At 43.7% G+C, this 21,073-nt stretch overlaps 1 protein-coding gene across 1 annotated transcript in view; it reads right to left on the bottom strand.

Moving 5' to 3' along the window:
- Nucleotides 1-21,073, bottom strand: part of traf3ip2a (TRAF3 interacting protein 2a) — a 126,277-nt gene that overhangs the window by 51,589 nt on the left and 53,615 nt on the right. The window contains exon 8 of the mRNA XM_079887730.1: nt 871-975. Within this exon, the coding sequence (XP_079743856.1) occupies nt 871-975 (105 nt within the window). The remainder of the gene's footprint in view (nt 1-870; nt 976-21,073) is intronic.

Below are 21,073 nucleotides of genomic sequence, written 5' to 3'. Positions count from 1 at the left end.
ATCAATAAGCAGTTCATGCTCACATTAAAATAGTTTTGTTCTCATTGGTCTGATTTGGTATTTTTTGTTAAAGGTTAAAGTTTAATCTCTAATTTTATACTTTTAAAAATGATTGGCTGAAATCACTAAGTTATGTGTTTGCTATTGTATTCTGAAACTGTCTGATTGTTGAAACTGGCACTTATTTTCATACAATTAGCCTTTGTTGTCACCTGTTGGTGTGTGAAAACACTAAGTTGCTGTTGAAGTGATTGTCTTTAGTGGTTCTGGAGAGATTTGACAGGTGAAATGGACTGGTATTTTCATACAATTTGCCATTACTGCCACCTGCTAGTGAGTGAGTGCTGTGTGAGTTGCTTTTGAAGTAGACCTAATTGTATGGCAGTAAAGGGAAATATTTTGTGAACCGGTCTGAAAGTTTAAAAAGATTGGTATATTCATACAAGTAGCCTTTGTTGCCATCTAGTTCATTATGCAAATGATAGGCTGTTACTGTTTTACACAGTGATATGTTCCAAACGATGCATCTTAAAATTGACAACTGGTCCCTGGAATTTTTTTTATGAATATGCTGGTCCCTGGCACAAAAAAGGTTGGGAACCCCTGCCAAATCAGCTTTCACTGGCCAAAGACCACCCAAGAGGCCGTCTGACTGACATGTAAAGCAACCAATCACGGTTCGTTTTGTTCGGCATCAAGTTTAGGTGTGTGAAAATGTAAAGTTTATGTCTCTACAATAACTCTGTAGATCTTGACAATCTAAGATTGTAGATCTTACAAGATGAACCTTATCAATAAAATAAATTTAAGAAGCTTTCACACAGATCTATATAGAAGGATCTGAAAAGTCAGCTGTCAACCAACTCTCACCTGAGTGTGTATGTATTTGGTGTGTAGTCCATGCTGATCAGATCCATCTCCTTCAACATCCATCTTATACTTTGGACTGATCACTATAATGATTAACACTGACTTCTGCATAAAAAATAATAATAAAAAAATCAGATTCCAACAGAAAGCAGAGAATATAAACATACTGGCAAATTTTGCCTGAAATTGCTCAATATTAATTCCTTATTTATAGAATGTATGTGATCATTTTCATAACAGCACTCCTACACAGGTGATATTGCTCAATTTAACTACAGCCCAAGATTGACTACAATACTACATTCAGTGTTGTTCAAGAAATCAATTTCAAACTTTTGTTTTTTCTTGTTTTAAAATCTAAATGAAGCACCCAGAGTAAACAAAAACTCAATTAAAGGTGGAGTACCAGGGGGAGAGTTACAAATGATGTTTAAACAAAAAGAGCAATGTTTTAATAGCATCAAAAGTCACAGTATTTACACTTTTTGGAAGAAACAATCTATGAATGCTTACAGTATTTACATGTATTTATATATTAAGCTGTTTTTCTTTTTATATTACACACACATCACTTTTCAAAAACATTTCAGCTCTTTTCCTGCCACTGTAATAATAATAATAACTAGAATGTACATTTCCTGAAGAAAATGTGAAGTGGTGCTTGCAGTGGCAAAATTCACCACTGGGCAGATGCTAACACAATTACCATGTTGTGATACCATGATATACCACATTTTAGCATTATTTACCACGATTTACCATGTTTCTAAGATGATTTACTGAAATTTACCACATTCCAGCATGATTTACTATGATTAACATGTTGTTAGAATGATGCTAGCATGTTTAGCATGTTGTTAACATGATTAGCATGTTGGTAGCATGATGCTAGCATGATTAGCATGTTGCTAGCATGCTTTTAACAAGATGCTAGCATGATTAGCATTTTGCTAGCATGTTTTTAGTTAGATGCTAACATGATTAGCATGTTTCTAGCATTATGCTAGCTTGATTAGCATGTTGCTAGCATGATTCTAGCTTGATTAGCATGTTGCTAACATGATGCTAGCTTGATTAGCATGTTGGTAGCATGATGCTAGCATGATTAGCATGTTGCTAGCATGATGCTAGCTTGATTAGCATGTTGCTAGCATGATGCTAGCTTGATTCACATGTTGCTAGCATGATGCTAGCTTGATTAGCATGTTGCTAGCATGATGCTAGCTTGATTAGCATGTTGCTAGCATGTTTTTAGCAAGATGCTGTTGCCAGGTGGTTGCTAGGGTGTTCTGGGTGGTTGCTATGGTGTTGCTAGGCAGTTGCTAAGGTGTTCTGGGTGGTTGCTAGGCAGTTGCTAGGGTATTCTTGGTGGTTGCTAGGGCGTTTCCAGGTGGTTGCTAGGGTGTTCTTGGTGGTTGCTATGGTGTTGCTAGGCAGTTGCTATGGTATTCTGGGTGGATGCTAGGGCGTTGCTAGGCAGCTGCTAGGTGTTCTGGGTGGTTGCTAGGCAGTTGCTAGGGTGTTCTGGTTGGTTGCTAGGCAGTTGCTAGGGTGTTCTGGGTGGTTGCGAGTGCCTTATGTACGGCACTCGGCCTGCGGCCTCGTGCCTATGGCCGAATAGGCACAATCATGGAGTGATTTCGCAAGGCCACGAGTGTAATATTGCTTTAAAAAATAAAATAAAAAATTAAAAAATGTTTTTTTTTGTTATAGGGTGGTTGCTAGGGAGCTCTTAGTGGTTGCTAGGGTGCTGTAACTGGTTGCTAGGGTGTGGCTATGAAGATTTTAGGCCATTACTTATTGGCTGCTTGATAATATAAATCCTCTGAGGGAGAGAGAGAGGGAGAGATGCAGGGGTGTCAGGCCCTTTGGAGTCTGTGTGTGTGAAAACGTCGGTTTGGATTTGAATTTTTTTAGAATGCCCAATGTTAAGTCAATGGGACTTTTTTGGCCGCTTTTTCGTCCGCTGTGCGAACATCGTACACCCGATCGCTTAGAAAAGTCATAGCACACCTCTCCTCAATGAGCCGGTCGATTTGACACCTCACTCAGGGGTCTGAGATAAACGGTGCGGGGCGCATTACGCGCCAAACTTTGCCCAGAATAATAAGAAGAACTAGAATGTACATTTCCTGAAGAAAATGTGAAGTGGTGCTTGCAGTGGCAAAAATCGCCACTCGGTTGCTAGGGTGTTGTACATGATTGCATACGAGCCAACAACCATGTCTGTACGATGTTGTGGAGCTGAAATATGGCTTCTATATGTTGCAATATGGTTGCTAGGTGGCTCTAAATGGTTGCTAGGGTGTGAATACACAGTTACCATGGTGATATTTACAGACTGTTTTCCAACTGAAACTAATGAGCCAACCCCCATCTCTATACAATATTCTGATGCAGAGATGTAGGTCTTGTAAAATGGTTGCTAGGGTACTCTGTTTGGTTGCTATGGAGTTGCTTGGCAGCTGCTAATGATGAAACTGCAAAGGCGTCTTGTCAGTATGAATGATATAAACCAACTCCCATCTCTATACGATGTTCTGATGCAGAGATATACGTTTTGCTAAACGGTTGCTAGGGTACTCTGTTTGGTTGCTAGGGTACTCTGTTTGGTTGCTAGGGTGTAGCTTGGCAGCTGCCAATCATGAAACTCCAAAGGCTGCTTGTCAGTATGAATGATATAATCCAACTCCCATGCCTCTGTGACATACAGAATGGAAGATATCCCTCTTTGGATTTTGGTTGCTAGTGTACTCTATTTGGTTGCTAGGGAGTGGCTTGGCAGCTGGCAATCATGAAACTCCAAAGGCTGTTTGTCAGTATGAATGATATAATCCAACTCCCATGCCTCTGTGACATACAGAATGGAAGATATCCCTCTTTGGATTTTGGTTGCTAGGGTACTCTATTTGGTTGCTAGCGAGTGGCTTGTCAGCTGCCAATCATGAAACTCCAAAGGCTTCTTGTCACTATGAATGATGTAAACCAACTCCCATGCCTCTGCGACATTCAAAATGGAAGATATGCCTCTTTGGATTTTGGTTGCTAGGGTACTCTGTTTGGTTGCTAGGGAGTGGCTTGTCAGCTGTCAATGATGAAATTCCAAAAGCTTCTTGTCAGTATGAATGATATAATCCAACTCCCATGCCTCTGTGACATTCAGAATGAAAGATATGCCTCTTTGGATTTTGGCTGCTAGGGTACTCTGTTTGGTTGCTATGGAGTTACTTGGCAGCTGCCAATGATGCAATTCCAAAGGCTTCTTGTCACTATGAATGATATAAACCAACTCCCATGCCTCTGTGACATTCAGAATGGAAGATATCCCTCTTTGGATTTTGGTTGCTAGGGTACTCTGTTTGGTTGCTAGGGAGTGTCTTGGCAGCTGCCAATCATGAAACTCAAAGGCTGCTTGTCAATATGAATGATATAAACCAACTCCCATGCCTCTGTGACATTCAGAATGGAAGATATGCCTCTTTGGATTTTGGTTGCTAGGGTACTCTGTTTGGTTGCTATGGAGTTACTTGGCAGCTGCCAATGATGAAATTCCAAAGGCTTCTTGTCACTATGAATGATATAAACCAACTCCCATGCCTCTGTGACATTCAGAATGGAAGATATCCCTCTTTGGATTTTGGTTGCTAGTGTACTCTGTTTGTTTGCTAGGGAGTGGCTTGTCAGCTGCCAATCATGAAACTCCAAAGGCTGCTTGTCAGTATTAATGATATAAACCAACTCCCATGCCTCTGCGACATTCAGAATGGAAGATATCCCTCTTTGGATTTTGGTTGCTAGGGTACTCTGTTTGGTTGCTAGGAAGTGGCTTGTCAGCTGCCAATCATGAAACTCCAAAGGCTTCTTGGCACTATGAATGATATAAACCAACTCCCATGCCTCTGCGACATTCAGAATGGAAGATATCCCTCTTTGGATTTTGGTTGCTAGGGTACTCTGTTTGGTTGCTAGGGAGTGGCTTGTCAGCTGCCAATCATGAAACTCCAAAGGCTTCTTGTCACTATGAATGATATAAACCAACTCCCATGCCTCTGTGACATTCAGAATGGAAGATATCCCTCTTTGGATTTTGGTTGCTAAGGTGCTCGACAATGGTTGCTAGGGAGGGGCTTGGAAGTGTTGAGGTGATTCATGATTGGCTGTTTGCTGCCCCGAGTCAAATGAGACCACCCCCATGTTTCTATGACAATTAAGTCTGGAGATATCTCTTTGAACTCTTTCAATGGAAGTCTATGGAACTTGTTGCTAAGGGGCTCTAAATGGTTGCCAGGGCGTGGCTTGATAGCTTCACAATGATCTTGAGAGACTGATTGGTCGTCTGAGTAAAATGAGCCCTCCCCCTTGTCTCTATGACACTGTGATCCAGAGCTACGTTCAATACAAAGTCCCTATGCAATTTACCATAGTAGGAAAAGCATGTGTGTTTCACGGGACTTTCCTTCCCCATAGTAAGTCAATGGGGCAACTTTGGGCATCTCCTGCCCCCCAGGGGTGCAACTTTTACCCCATTGTGAGGTATGTTCTTACAGAGCCTGTTAGCCTCTTCAAATGTGGCAAATCACACGTTTCTGCGAAATCCTCGCTCCGAGCTACGAGTGCTCAAAGTTTGTTGCAATGTTAAGTCAATGGGACTTTTTTGGCCGCTTTTTCGCCCCTGGGGCGAACACCGCACCCCCGATCGCTTATAAAAGTCATAGCACACCTCTCCTCAATGAGCCGGTCGATTTGACACCTCATTCATGGATCTGTGACAAACGGTGCGGGACGAGTTACGCGCCAAACTTTGTGTGGAATAATAATAAGAAGAACTAGAATGTACATTTCCTGAAGAAAATGTGAAATGGTGCTTGCAGTGGCAAAACTCTCCATTCGGTTGCTAGGGTGTTGTACATGATTGCATGCGAGCCAACAACCACGTCTGTACGATGTTGTGGAGCTGAAATATAGCTTCTATATGTTGCAATATGGTTGATATGTGGCTCTAAACGGTTGCTAGGGCGTTGCTAGGGTATTCTGGGTGGTTGCTATGGTGTTGCTAGGCAGTTGCTAGGGTGTTCTGGGTGGTTGCTATGGTGTTGCTAGGCGGTTGCTAGGGTATACTGGGTGGTTGCTAGGCGGTTGCTAGGGTATTCTTGGTGGTTGCTATGGTGTTGCTAGGCGGTTGCTAGGGTATTCTGGGTGGTTGCTAGGCGGTTGCTAGGGTATTCTTGGTGGTTGCTAGGGCGTTGCTAGGTGGTTGCTAGGCTGTTCTGGGTGGTTGCTATGGTGTTGCTAGGGTATTCTGGGTGGTTGCTATGGTGTTGCTAGGCGGTTGCTAGGGTATTCTGGGTGGTTGCTATGGTGTTGCTAGGCGGTTGCTAGGGTATTCTGGGTGGTTGCTAGGCAGTTGCTAGGGTGTTCTGGGTGGTTGCTATGGTGTTGCTAGGCGGTTGCTAGGGTATTCTGGGTGGTTGCTAGGCGGTTGCTAGGGTATTCTGGGTGGTTGCTAGGGTATTCTGGTTGGTTGCTAGGGCGTTGCTAGGGTATTCTGGGTGGTTGCTATGGTGTTGCTAGGTGGTTGCTAGGGTATTCTGGGTGGTTGCTATGGTGTTGCTAGGCGGTTGCTAGGGTATTCTGGGTGGTTGCTAGGGCATTGCTAGGGTATTCTTGGTGGTTGCTAGGGTGTTCTGGGTGGTTGTTATGGTGTTGCTAGGCAGTTGCTATGGTATTTTGGGTGGATGCTAGGGCGTTGCTAGGCAGTTGCTAGGGTGTTCTGGGTGGTTGCTAGGCAGTTGCTAGGTGTTCTGGGGGGTTGCTAGACAGTTGCTAGGGTGTTCTGGGTGGTTGCTACGGTGTTTTTGGTGGTTACTAGAGCATTTCTAGACATTGCTAGGGTGTTCAGGATGGTTGCTAAGGTATTTTTTTAGTTGCTATGGTGTTACTAGGTGGTTGGTAGTTGTCAAAGATGGTTACTATGGAGTTTTTATAGAGTTATTAAAATCTTTAATAACGAGTGCCTTGAGTACGGCACTCGGCCTGCGGCCTCGTGCCTATGGCCGAATAGGCACAAGCATGGAGCAATATCGCAAGGCCACGAGTGTAATATTGCGTTAAAAAATACAAAAAAATGTAAAAAACATTTTTTTTTGGTTTAGGGTGGTTGCTAGGGAGCTCTTAGTGGTTGCTAGGGTGCTGAAACTGGTTGCTAGGGTGTGGCTATGAAGATTTTAGGCCATTACTTATTGGCTGCTTGATAATATAAATCCTCTGAGGGAGAGAGAGAGGGAGAGACGCAGGGCTGTCAGGCCCTTTGGAGTCTGTGTGTGTGAAAACGGCAGTTGGGATTCAAATATTTTTAGAACTCCCAATGTAAAGTCAATGGGACTTTTTTGGCCGCTCTTTCGTCCGCTGTGCGAACATCGTACACCCGATCGCTTAGAAAAGTCATTGCACACCTCTCCTCAATGAGCTGGTCGATTTGACACCTCACTCATGGGTCTGTGACAAACGGTGCGGGGCGCATTACGCGCCAAACTTTGTCCAGAATAATAATAATAATAATAACTAGAATGTACATTTCCTGAAGAAAATGTGAAGTGGTGCTTGCAGTGGCAAAACTCGCCACTCGATTGCTAGAGTGTGGTACATGATTGCATACAAGCCAACAAACATGTCTGTACGATGTTCTGGTGCTGAGATATGGCTTATTCATGTTGTTCAGGTGGTTGCTAGGGTATTCTTGGTGGTTGCTAGGGCGTTGCTAGGCAGTTGCTAGGGTGTTCTGGGTGGTTGCTATGGTGTTGTTAGGCGGTTGCTAGGGTATTCTGGGTGGTTGCTAGGGCGTTGCTAGGGTATTCTGGGTGGTTGCTAGGGTGTCGCTAGGCAGTTCCTAGGGTGTTCTGAGTGGTTGCTATGGCGTTGCTAGGCGGTTGCTAGGGTATTCTGGGTGGTTGCTAGGCGGTTGCTAGGGTATTCTGGGTGGTTGCTATGGTGTTGCTAGATAGTTGCTAGGGTGTTCTGGGTGGTTGCTATGGTGTTGCTAGGCGGTTGCTAGGGTATTCTGGGTGGTTGCTAGGGCGTTGCTAGGGTGTTTTGGTTGTTTGCTAGGCGGTTGCTAGGCAGTTGCTATGGTATTTTGGGTGGTTGCTAGGGTGTTCTGGGTGGTTGCTAGGCAGTTGCTAGGTGGTTGCTATGGTGTTGCTAAGCAGTTCTGGTTGGTTGCTAGGTGGTTGCTAGGGTATTCTTGGTGGTTGCTAGGGTGTTGCTAGGTGGTTGCTAGGGTGTTCTTGGTGTTTGCTATGGTGTTGCTAGGCAGTTGCTAGGGTGTTCTGGGTGGTTGCTAAGCAGTTGCTAGGTGTTCTGGGTGGTTGCTAGGCAGTTGCTAGCATGATGCTAGCATGATTAGCATGTTGCTAGCATGTTTTTAGCAAGATGCTGTTGCCAGGTGGTTGCTAGGGTGTTCTGGGTGGTTGCTATGGTGTTGCTAGGCAGTTGCTAAGGTGTTCTGGGTGGTTGCTAGGCAGTTGCTAGGGTATTCTTGGTGGTTGCTAGGCAGTTGCTAGGGTATTCTTGGTGGTTGCTAGGGCGTTGCTAGGTGGTTGCTAGGGTGTTCTGGGTGGTTGCTATGGTGTTGCTAGGCAGTTGCTATGGTATTCTGGGTGGATGCTAGGGCGTTGCTAGGCAGTTGCTAGAGTGTTCTGGGTGGTTGCTATGCAGTTGCTAGGTTTTCTTGGTGGTTGCTAGGCAGTTGCTAGGGTGTTCTGGGTGGTTGCGAGTGCCTTATTTGCGGCACTCGGCCTGCGGCCTCGTGCCTATGGCCGAATAGGCACAAGCATGGAGCAATTTCGCAAGGCCACGAGTGTAATATTGCTTTAATTTTTTTTAAAAAAGCCGTTGCTAGGGTGTTCTGGGTGGTTGCGAGTGCCTTCAGTATGGCACTCGGCCGTATGGCCGAATAGGGTGTTCTGGGTGGTTCAGTACGGCACTCGGCCTGCGGCCTCGTGCCTATGGCCGAATAGGCACAAGCATGGAGCAATATCGCAAGGCCACGAGTGTAATATTGCGTTAAAAAATACAAAAAAATGAAAAAAACATTTTTTTTTGGTTTAGGGTGGTTGCTAGGGAGCTCTTAGTGGTTGCTAGGGTGCTGAAACTGGTTGCTAGGGTGTGGCTATGAAGATTTTAGGCCATTACTTATTGGCTGCTTGATAATATAAATCCTCTGAGGGAGAGAGAGAGGGAGAAGACGCAGGGGTGTCAGGCCCTTTGGAGTCTGTGTGTGTGAAAACGTCGGTTGGGATTCAAATATTTTTAGAATGCCCAATGTTAAGTCAATGGGACTTTTTTGGCCGCTTTTTCGTCCGCTGTGCGAACATCGTACACCCGATCGCTTAGAAAAGTCATAGCACACCTCTCCTCAATAAGCCGGTCGATTTGACACCTCACTCAGGGGTCTGAGACAAACGGTGCGGGGCGCATTGCGCGCCAAACTTTGTCCAGAATAATAATAAGAAGAAGAAGAAGAATAACTAGAATGTACATTTCCTGAAGAAAATGTGAAGTGGTGCTTGCAGTGGCAATATTCGCACTTGGGCAGATGCTAACACAATTAATATGTCGTGATACCATGATATACCACGTTTTAACATTATTCACCACGATTTACCATGTTTCTAAGATGATTTACTACGATTTAACACATTCCAGCATGATTTGTTATGATTAACATGTTGTTAGAATGATGCTAGCATGATTAGCATGTTGTTAACATGATTAGCATGTTGGTAGCATGATACTAGCATGATTAGCATGTTGTTAGCATGCTTTTAACAAGATGTTAGCATGATTAGCATGTTGCTAGCATTATGCTAGCTTGATTAGCATGTTGGTAGCATGATGCTAGCATTATTAGCATGTTGCTAGCATGATGCTAGCTTGATTAGCATGATGCTAGCTTGATTAGCATGTTGGTAGCATGATGCTAGCATGATCAGCATGTTGCTAGCATGCTTTTAACAAGATGCTAGCATGATTAGCATTTTGTTAGCATGTTTTTAGCTAGATGCTAACATGATTAGCATGTTGCTAGCAATATGCTAGCTTGATTAGCATGTTGCTAGCATGATGCTAGCTTGATTAGCATGTTGCTAACATGATGTTAGCTTGATTAACATGTTGCTAGCATTATGCTAGCTTGATTAGCATGATGCTAGCTTGATTAGCATGTTGGTAGCATGATGCTAGCATTATTAGCATGTTGCTAGCATGCTTTTAACAAGATGCTAGCATGATTAGCATTTTGCTAGCATGTTGTTAGCATGATGCTAGCTTGATTAGCATGTTGGTAGCATGATGCTAGCATGATTAGCATAATGCTAGCATGATTAGCATGTTGCTAGCATGATGCTAGCTTGATTAGCATGTTGCTAGCATGTTTTTAGCAAGATGCTGTTGCCAGGTGGTTGCTAGGGTGTTCTGGGTGGTTGCTATGGTGTTGCTAGGCAGTTGCTATGGTGTTCTGGGTGGTTGCTAGGTAGTTGCTAGGGTATTCTTGGTGGTTGCTAGGCAGTTGCTAGGGTATTCTTGGTGGTTGCTAGGGCGTTGCTAGGTGGTTGCTAGGGTGTTCTGGGTGGTTGCTATGGTGTTGCTAGACAGTTGCTATCGTATTCTGGATAGATGCTAGGGCGTTGCTAGGCAGTTGCTAGAGTGTTCTGGGTGGTTACTAGGCAGTTGCTAGGTGTTCTGGGTGGTTGCTAGGCAGTTGCTAGGGTGTTCTGGGTGGTTGCGAGTGCCTTATGTACGGCACTCGGCCTGCGGCCTCGTGCCTATGGCCGAATAGGCACAAGCATGGAGCAATTTCGCAAGGCCACGAGTGTAATATTGCTTTAATTTTTTTTAAAAAAAGCAGTTGCTAGGGTGTTCTGAGTGGTTGCGAGTGCCTTCAGTACGGCACTCGGCCTGCGGCCTCGTGCCTATGGCCGAATAGGGTGTTCTGGGTGGTTCAGTACGGCACTCGGCCTGCGGCCTCGTGCCTATGGCCGAATAGGCACAAGCATGGAGTGATTTCGGATGGCCACGAGTGTAATATTGCTTTAAAAAATAAAAAAAATAAAAAAACTTTTTTTTTTTTGGTATAGGGTGGTTGCTAGGGAGCTCTTAGTGGTTGCTAGGGTGCTGTAACTGGTTGCTAGGGTGTGGCTATGAAGATTTTAGGCCATTACTTATTGGTTGCTTGATAATATAAATCCTCTGAGGGAGAGAGAGAGGGAGAGACGCAGGGGTGTCAGGCCCTTTGTGTCTGTGTGTGTGAAAAAGTCGGTTTGGATTTGAATTTTTTGGAATGCCCAATGTTAAGTCAATGGGACTTTTTTGGCCGCTTTTTCGTCCGCTGTGCGAACATCGTACACCCGATCGCTTAGAAAAGATATAGCACACCTCTCCTCAATGAGCCGGTCGATTTGACACCTCACTCAGGGGTCTGAGACAAACGGTGTGGGGCGAGTTACGCGCCAAACTTTGGTCCAGAATAAGTATGAGCAATAACAATAGTGTTGCTTTGAAAAGCACCACTAACTAGAATGTACATTTCCTGAAGAAAATGTGAAATGGTGCTTGCAGTGGCAAAACTCTCCACTCGGTTGCTAGGGTGTTGTACATGACTGCATACGAGCCAACAACCATGTCTGTACGATGTTGTGGAGCTGAAATATAGCTTCTATATGTTGCAATATGGTTTATATGTGGCTCTAAACGGTTGCTAGGGCGTTGCTAGGCGGTTGCTAGGGTATTCTGGGTGGTTGCTAGGCGGTTGCTAGGGTATTCTTGGTGGTTGCTAGGCCATTGCTAGGTGGTTGCTATGGTGTTGCTAGGCGGTTGCTAGGGTATTCTGGGTGGTTGCTATGGTGTTGCTAGGCGGTTGCTAGGGTATTCTGGGTGGTTGCTAGGGCGTTGCTAGGGTATTCTGGGTGGTTGCTATGGTGTTGCTAGGCAGTTGCTAGGGTGTTCTGGGTGGTTGCTAGGCGGTTGCTAGGGTATTCTTGGTGGTTACTATGGTGTTGCTAGGCGGTTGCTAGGGTATTCTGGGTGGTTGCTAGGCGGTTGCTAGGATATTCTTGGTGGTTGCTAGGGCGTTGCTAGGTGGTTGCTAGGCTGTTCTGGGTGGTTTCTATGGTGTTGCTAGGCGGTTGCTAGGGTATTCTGGGTGGTTGCTATGGTGTTGCTAGGCAGTTGCTAGAGTGTTCTGGGTGGTTGCTAGGCAGTTGCTAGGTGTTCTGGGTGGTTGCTAGGCAGTTGCTAGGGTGTTCTGGGTGGATGCTAGGGCGTTGCTAGGCAGTTGCTAGAGTGTTCTGGGTGGTTGCTAGGCAGTTGCTAGGTGTTCTGGGTGGATGCTAGGGCGTTGCTAGGCAGTTGCTAGAGTGTTCTGGGTGGTTGCTAGGCAGTTGCTAGGTGTTCTGGGTGGTTGCTAGGCAGTTGCTAGGGTGTTCTGGGTGGTTGCGAGTGCCTTATGTACGAATGGCCGAATAGGCACAAGCATGGAGCAATTTCACAAGGCCACGAGTGTAATATTGCTTTAATAAAAAAAAAAAAAGCAGTTGCTAGGGTGTTCTGGGTGGTTGCGAGTGCCTTCAGTACGGCACTCGGCCTGCGGCCTCGTGCCTATGGCCGAATAGGCACAAGCATGGAGCAATATCGCAAGGCCACGAGTGTAATATTGCGTTAAAAAATACAAAAAAATGTAAAAAACATTTTTTTTTGGTTTAGGGTGGTTGCTAGGGAGCTCTTAGTGGTTGCTAGGGTGCTGAAACTGGTTGCTAGGGTGTGGCTATGAAGATTTTAGGCCATTACTTATTGGCTGCTTGATAATATAAATCCTCTGAGGGAGAGAGAGAGGGAGACATGCAGGGCTGTCAGGCCCTTTGGAGTCTGTGTGTGTGAGTCGGTCGATTTGACACCTCACTCAGGGGTCTGTGACAAACGGTGCGGGGCGCATTACGCGCCAAACTTTGTCCAGAATAATAATAAGAATAAGAATAATAATAATAATAAGTATGCAAGAGAACACTAATGATGCCTTGCTTTCAGCAAGCACCATTAATAAGTATGAGCAATAACAATAGTGATGCTTTCAAAAAAGCACCACTAATAATAAGTATGCAAGAGAACACGCTAGGGTGTTCAGGGTGGTTGCTAAGGTATGTTTGGTAGTTGCTATGGTGTTACTAGGTGTTACTAGGTGGTTGGTAGTTGTCAAAGATGGTTACTATGGAGTTTTTATAGAGTTCTTGAAATCTTTAATAATGAGTGCCTTCAGTATGGCACGAGGCCTGTGGCCTCGTGCCTTTGGCCGAATATGCACAAGCATGGAGCAATATCACAAGGCTACGAGTGTGATATTGCTTTAAAAAATGTAAAAAAAATTTTTTTTAATTATTTATTGTTTTAGGGTGGTTGCTAGGGAGCTCTTAGTGGTTGCTAGGGTGCTGAAACTGGTTGCTAGGGTGTGGCTATGAAGATTTTAGGCCATTACTTATTGGTTCCTTGATAATATAAATCCTCTGAGGGAGAGAGAGAGGGAGAGATGCAGGGGTGTCAGGCCCTTTGGAGTCTGTGTGTGTGAAAACGGCAGTTGGGATTCAAATATTTTTAGAACTCCCAATGTAAAGTCAATGGGACTTTTTTGGCCGCTTTTTCGTCCGCTGTGCGAACATCGTACACCCGATCGCTTAGAAAAGTCATAGCACACCTCTCCTCAATGAGCCGGTCGATTTGACACCTCACTCAGGGGTCTGAGACAAACGGTGCGGGGCGCATTACGCGTCAAACTTTGTCCAGAATAATAATAATAAGAAGAAGAAGAATAACTAGAATGTACATTTCCTGAAGAAAATGTGAAGTGGTGCTTGCAGTGGCAAAACTCGCCACTCGGTTGCTAGAGTGTGGTACATGATTGCATACAAGCCAACAAACATGTCTGTACGATGTTCTGGTGCTGAGATATGGCTTATTCATGTTGTTCAGGTGGTTGCTAGGGTGTTCTGTGTGGTGCTACCCTTACGAAAAAAAAGTATACTTCAAGTTCATTTTATGAAGTATACTTGAGTAATGTTCAAGTATATTTTTAAGTATACTTTATGTAGTAAGTATACTAATGTCAATATGTACTAGTAGTAAACTTGTAAGTGTACTATTTTAATACCGCTTGGGACTAAATTGGCCCACTTGAAGTATATAAAAGTATATGTTTAAGTGTACTATAAGTGTAACAGTAGTAAACTTTAAGTGCACAACTAGTTTTCTTTTAATGTACTCTCAGTAAACTACTAGGTTAGTAGTTTTATACTACAAGTTTTCTTTAAGTGAACTTAACATTATACTTATAGTTTACCATTTCTATATTATTTTTACTCTTTTAGTGTACTCTCAGTAAACTATTAGTTTATTAGTTTTATACTACAAGTTTACTGAGAGTACACTAAAAGAGTAAAAATAATATAGAAATGGTAAACTATAAGTATAATGTTAAGTTCACTTAAAGAAAACTTGTAGTATAAAACTACTAAACTAGTAGTTTACTGAGAGTACATTAAAAGAAAACTTGTAGTATAAAACTACTAAACTAGTAGTATTCTTTAAGTGAACTTAACATCATACTTATAGTTTACCATGTATATATACTTCCGGCATACCAATCATAAATGTTTGAGGAGGGATTAACATGATGCCGACAGTGCAGCAACGCTGAAGGAGATTTATAGATCACATTACTCTTAGCTTTTTGCTATAACGATTGTGCCTTTTAAACTCACAGTTATAGCAGCCAGAGAAAATATAATGTTTAAATATCAAAGGCTAGAGCCCAACTAAAGCCAACACCTTTCACCATCATGGTGACTACAAATGAAACGATAAATAATCAACATCTAAACCTCTGTTGATTCTCAACAAGAAATTTTGTAGACGTCTGATAGAAATAAAGTCAGTCTGTTTAGTAATAAGTTAAGCTGGTAATGTTCGTCTTCGGTTCAAACTTGCAATGGCACACTCTGCGCACTGTCACCTGTTTAAATAGGCCACGCCCCTCCCTTACAGAAGCTTAACATTATCTCAGCTTAACATGATTAGTGCAATGAATCTTTCAGCTAAATAGTACAAACAACTAATGTTGTTTAGTAATGATAGCAGGTTTTTACTAAACATAAAAGAATAAGTAATGATTACTCGTAAGCTTAATTAGAAACAGAATCTGGGTTTACAGTGCTTCATCGTTCTGATTGTTTTTAAGACTATCCAATTGCGCCCAGAGGAATTTGAGCTACGGTAGTTTCTCCAGACCCTACACTCAGTTTCAACTGAGAAGGGTCTGGTGTTAACCAGGCTACCATTTATATATTATTTTTACTCTTTTAGTGTACTCTCAGTAAACAACTAGTTTAGTAGTTTTATTCTACAAGTTTACTTTTAATGTACTCTCAGTAAACTACTAGTTTAGTAGTTTTATTCTACAAGTTTTCTTTTAATGTACTCTCAGTAAACTACTAGTTAAGTAGTTTTATTCTATAAGTTTTCTTTAAGTGAACTTAACATTATACTTACAGTTTACTATTTATATACAATTTTTGCAGTTGCAGTAGGCCTGCAGTACACTACTATGTTCAAATGTTATTTTTTATACTTGAAAAATACCCTTAATTCTACTTTAATTTTAAAAACATTTTATTAGCTTCATCCTTTTTTATCAACACTTAAATGTCAGTAAGTTTCATAAAGAAAGGGAACATTTTGTTAAAATAGTTGAGAAAAATCACATTTTTGTCAAAGACTACGCCTTGATCAGATCAAGAACGATGATCAAAACACAGGTGGAGTAGATCGAGTCCAACACCCCCAAAGCTTCACAGTCGTTTTCTCTTCATGGGTTAGGCCTACACTTCATTTCATTTGGAAACATTAAGCAGTTTTGATTTACAAGCTGTTTAATGTTTGATGTCACATTATTTTACATTTGAGTGAGCAATCTTCTATCACATGTTTCAGCTTCTTCTTCTCCTGTGTTTTGATCCAGAGATCCTGTTTTATGTTTTACATATCTGTTTTATAGCAACACTTTAATCAATATTTTCAAACAAAGTTTCATAAGACTGTATATGAAAAACGATGTAAAAAAAGTATATTTAATAGGCTACTCGATCAAAAGAGTTAACACAACTACAAGCCAAGTATACTTTGAATAATTAAAATTTTAAGTATATCTTGATCAAAAGATTGAGTACAAGTATAGGCCAAATATACTTGGACTTTTCTCTCAGTATAAGTCTAGTACACTTAAGTGTATTTAAGTATATTTTTGAGAAGTATGTAAAATGTAGACTAAAAGTATGCTTTCTTCTTTTTAGTTTAAAAGAAGTATACTAACACTTGAATAAACTTATTTTCCATGCTCATTTTATTTACTCTATAAGCTATTCCACCCGAAACTTTGTTACTATATAAAGCTGAACATGTTAGTTTATAAGACGGTGTGTAATATTATGTTTTTAAAAAAGTATTTAATAAGCTCCTCATTAAAAATAGTAAACACAAGTACAAGCTAAAAATACTTAGAATACTTAATTATACTTTTAAGTATATCTTGATCAACAAGTATAGGCTAAATATACTTAGACTTTTCTGTCAGTATAAGTCAAGTATACTTAAGTGCAATTTGAAGTATATTTCTGAGAAGAACATAAAGTATATTTCTGAGAAGTATATAAAAAGTAGACTGAAAGTATACTTTCTTATTTTTAGTTTAAAAGAAGTATACTAATAGAACACTTGAATAAACTTCTTTTTCGTAAGGGTAGGGCTTTGCTAGGTGGTTGCTAGGCAGTTGCTAGGGTGTTCTGGGTGGTTGCTATGGTGTTGCTAGGCGGTTGCTAGGGTATTCTGGGTGGTTGCTAGGGCGTTGCTAGGCAGTTGCTAGGGTATGCTGGGTGGTTGCTATGGTGTTGCTAGGCGGTTGCTAGGGTATTCTGGGTGGTTGCTACGGCGTTGCTAGGCGGTTGCTAGGGTATTCTAGGTGGTTGCTATGGTGTTGCTAGGTGGTTGCTAGGGTATTCTGGGTGGTTGCTAAGCAGTTGCTAGGGTGTTCTGGGTGGTTGCTATGGTGTTGCTAGGCGGTTGCTAGGGTATTCTAGGTGGTTGCTAGGGCGTTGCTAGGCAGTTGCTAGGGTATTCTGAGTGGTTGCTAGGACGTTGCTAGGCAGTTGCTAGGGTTTTCTGGGTGGTTGCTATGGTGTTTCTAGGCGGTTGCTAGGGTATTCTGGGTGGTTGCTATGGTGTTGCTAGGTGGTTGCTAGGGTATTCTGGGTGGTTGCTAGGGCGTTGCTAGGCAGTTGCTAGGGTGTTCTGGGTGGTTGCTATGGTGTTGCTAGGCGGTTGCTAGGGTGGATGCTAGGGCATTGCTAGGCAGTTGCTAGGGTATTCTGGGTAGTTGATAGGCGGTTGCTAGGGTATACTTGGTGGTTGCTAGGGCGTTGTTAGGTGGTTGCTAGGGTGTTCTGGGTGGTTGCTATGGTGTTGCTAGGCAGTTGCTATGGTATTCTGGTTGGATGCTAGGGCATTGCTAGGCAGTTGCTAGGGTGTTCTGGGTGGTTGCTAGGCAGTTGCTAGGTGTTCTGGGTGGTTGCTAGGCAGTTGCTAGGGTGTTCTGGGTGGTTGCTAGGCAGTTGCTACGCAGTTGCTAGGGTGCTCTGGGTTGTTGCCAGGTGGTTGCTAGGGTGTTCTGGGTGGTTGCTATGGTGTTGCTAGGCAGTTGCTAAGGTGTTCTGGGTGGGGTCTAGGGCATTGCTAGGCAGTTGCTAGGGTGTTCTGGGTGGTTGCTACGGTATTTTTGGTGATTACTTGAGCATTTCTAGACATTGCTAGGGTGTTCAGGGTGGTTGCTAAGGTATTTTTGGTAGTTGCTATGGTGTTACTCGGTGGTTGGTAGTTTTCAAAGATGGTTACTATGGAGTTTTTATAGAGTTCTTAAAATCTTTAATAACGAGTGCCTTCAGTACGGCACTCGGCCTGCGGCCTCGTGCCTATGGCCAAATAGGCACAAGCATGGAGCGATATCGCAAGGCCACGAGAGTAAAATTGCTTTAAAAAATAAAAATAAAATAAAAAAAAGTTTTTTTTTGGTTTAGGGTGGTTGCTAGGGAGCTCTTAGTGGTTGCTAGGGTGCTGTAACTGGTTGCTAGGGTGTGGCTATGAAGATTTTAGGCCATTACTTATTGGCTGCTTGATAATATAAATCCTCTGAGGGAGAGAGAGAGAGGGAGAGATGCAGGGGTGTCAGGCCCTTTGGAGTCTGTGTGTGTGAAAATGTCGGTTTGGATTTGAATTTTTTTAGAATGCCCCATGTTAAGTCAATGGGACTTTTTTGGCCGCTTTTTCGTCCGCTGTGCGAACATCGTACACCCGATCGCTTAGAAAAGTCATAGCACACCTCTCCTCAATGAGCCGGTCGATTTGATGCCTCATTCAGGGGTCTGAGACAAACGGTGCGGGGCGCATTACGCGCCGAAAAGTTGTCCAGAATAATAATAATAACTAGAATGTACATTTCCTGAAGAAAATGTGAAATGGTGCTTGCAGTGGCAAAACTCTCCATTCGGTTGCTAGGGTGTTGTACATGATTGCATGCGAGCCAACAACCACGTCTGTACGATGTTGTGGAGCTGAAATATAGCTTCTATATGTTGCAATATGGTTGATATGTGGCTCTAAACGGTTGCTAGGGCGTTGCTAGGGTATTCTGGGTGGTTGCTATGGTGTTGCTAGGCAGTTGCTAGGGTGTTCTGGGTGGTTGCTATGGTGTTGCTAGGCGGTTGCTAGGGTATACTGGGTGGTTGCTAGGCGGTTGCTAGGGTATTCTTGGTGGTTGCTATGGTGTTGCTAGGCGGTTGCTAGGGTATTCTGGGTGGTTGCTAGGCGGTTGCTAGGGTATTCTTGGTGGTTGCTAGGGCGTTGCTAGGTGGTTGCTAGGCTGTTCTGGGTGGTTGCTATGGTGTTGCTAGGGTATTCTGGGTGGTTGCTATGGTGTTGCTAGGCGGTTGCTAGGGTATTCTGGGTGGTTGCTATGGTGTTGCTAGGCGGTTGCTAGGGTATTCTGGGTGGTTGCTAGGCAGTTGCTAGGGTGTTCTGGGTGGTTGCTATGGTGTTGCTAGGCGGTTGCTAGGGTATTCTGGGTGGTTGCTAGGCGGTTGCTAGGGTATTCTGGTTGGTTGCTAGGGCGTTGCTAGGCGGTTGCTAGGGTATTCTGGGTGGTTGCTAGGGCGTTGCTAGGGTATTCTGGGTGGTTGCTATGGTGTTGCTAGGTGGTTGCTAGGGTATTCTGGGTGGTTGCTATGGTGTTGCTAGGCGGTTGCTAGGGTATTCTGGGTGGTTGCTAGGGCATTGCTAGGGTATTCTTGGTGGTTGCTAGGGTGTTCTGGGTGGTTGTTATGGTGTTGCTAGGCAGTTGCTATGGTATTTTGGGTGGATGCTAGGGCGTTGCTAGGCAGTTGCTAGGGTGTTCTGGGTGGTTGCTAGGCAGTTGCTAGGTGTTCTGGGGGGTTGCTAGACAGTTGCTAGGGTGTTCTGGGTGGTTGCTACGGTGTTTTTGGTGGTTACTAGAGCATTTCTAGACATTGCTAGGGTGTTCAGGATGGTTGCTAAGGTATTTTTTTAGTTGCTATGGTGTTACTAGGTGGTTGGTAGTTGTCAAAGATGGTTACTATGGAGTTTTTATAGAGTTATTAAAATCTTTAATAACGAGTGCCTTGAGTACGGCACTCGGCCTGCGGCCTCGTGCCTATGGCCGAATAGGCACAAGCATGGAGCAATATCGCAAGGCCACGAGTGTAATATTGCGTTAAAAAATACAAAAAAATGTAAAAAACATTTTTTTTTGGTTTAGGGTGGTTGCTAGGGAGCTCTTAGTGGTTGCTAGGGTGCTGAAACTGGTTTCTAGGGTGTGGCTATGAAGATTTTAGGCCATTACTTATTGGCTGCTTGATAATATAAATCCTCTGAGGGAGAGAGAGAGGGAGAGACGCAGGGCTGTCAGGCCCTTTGGAGTCTGTGTGTGTGAAAACGGCAGTTGGGATTCAAATATTTTTAGAACTCCCAATGTAAAGTCAATGGGACTTTTTTGGCCGCTCTTTCGTCCGCTGTGCGAACATCGTACACCCGATCGCTTAGAAAAGTCATTGCACACCTCTCCTCAATGAGCTGGTCGATTTGACACCTCACTCATGGGTCTGTGACAAACGGTGCGGGGCGCATTACGCGCCAAACTTTGTCCAGAATAATAATAATAACTAGAATGTACATTTCCTGAAGAAAATGTGAAATGGTGCTTGCAGTGGCAAAACTCTCCATTCGGTTGCTAGGGTGTTGTACATGATTGCATGCGAGCCAACAACCACGTCTGTACGATGTTGTGGAGCTGAAATATAGCTTCTATATGTTGCAATATTGTTTATATGTGGCTCTAAACGGTTGCTAGGGCGTTGCTAGGGTATTCTGGGTGGTTGCTATGGTGTTGCTAGGCAGTTGCTAGGGTGTTCTGGGTGGTTGCTATGGTGTTGCTAGGCGGTTGCTAGGGTATACTGGGTGGTTGCTAGGCGGTTGCTAGGGTATTCTTGGTGGTTGCTATGGTGTTGCTAGGCGGTTGCTAGGGTATTCTGGGTGGTTGCTAGGCGGTTGCTAGGGTATTCTTGGTGGTTGCTAGGGCGTTGCTAGGTGGTTGCTAGGCTGTTCTGGGTGGTTGCTATGGTGTTGCTAGGGTATTCTGGGTGGTTGCTATGGTGTTGCTAGGCGGTTGCTAGGGTATTCTGGGTGGTTGCTATGGTGTTGCTAGGCGGTTGCTAGGGTATTCTGGGTGGTTGCTAGGCAGTTGCTAGGGTGTTCTGGGTGGTTGCTATGGTGTTACTAGGCGGTTGCTAGGGTATTCTGGGTGGTTGCTAGGCGGTTGCTAGGGTATTCTGGGTGGTTGCTATGGTGTTCTGGGTGGTTTCTATGGTGTTGTTAGGTGGTTGCTAGGGTATTCTGGTTGGTTGCTAGGGCGTTGCTAGGGTATTCTGGGTGGTTGCTAGGGCGTTGCTAGGCAGTTGCTAGGGTATTCTGGGTGGTTGCTATGGTGTTGCTAGGTGGTTGCTAGGGTATTCTGGGTGGTTGCTATGGTGTTGCTAGGCAGTTG

Source organism: Squalius cephalus, assembly GCF_949319135.1.
Source record: "Squalius cephalus genome assembly, chromosome: 12".
Classification (NCBI taxonomy): domain Eukaryota; kingdom Metazoa; phylum Chordata; class Actinopteri; order Cypriniformes; family Leuciscidae; genus Squalius; species Squalius cephalus.
Note: the sequence above shows the minus strand (reverse complement) of the source record. Positions and strands in the feature narration are given on the sequence as shown.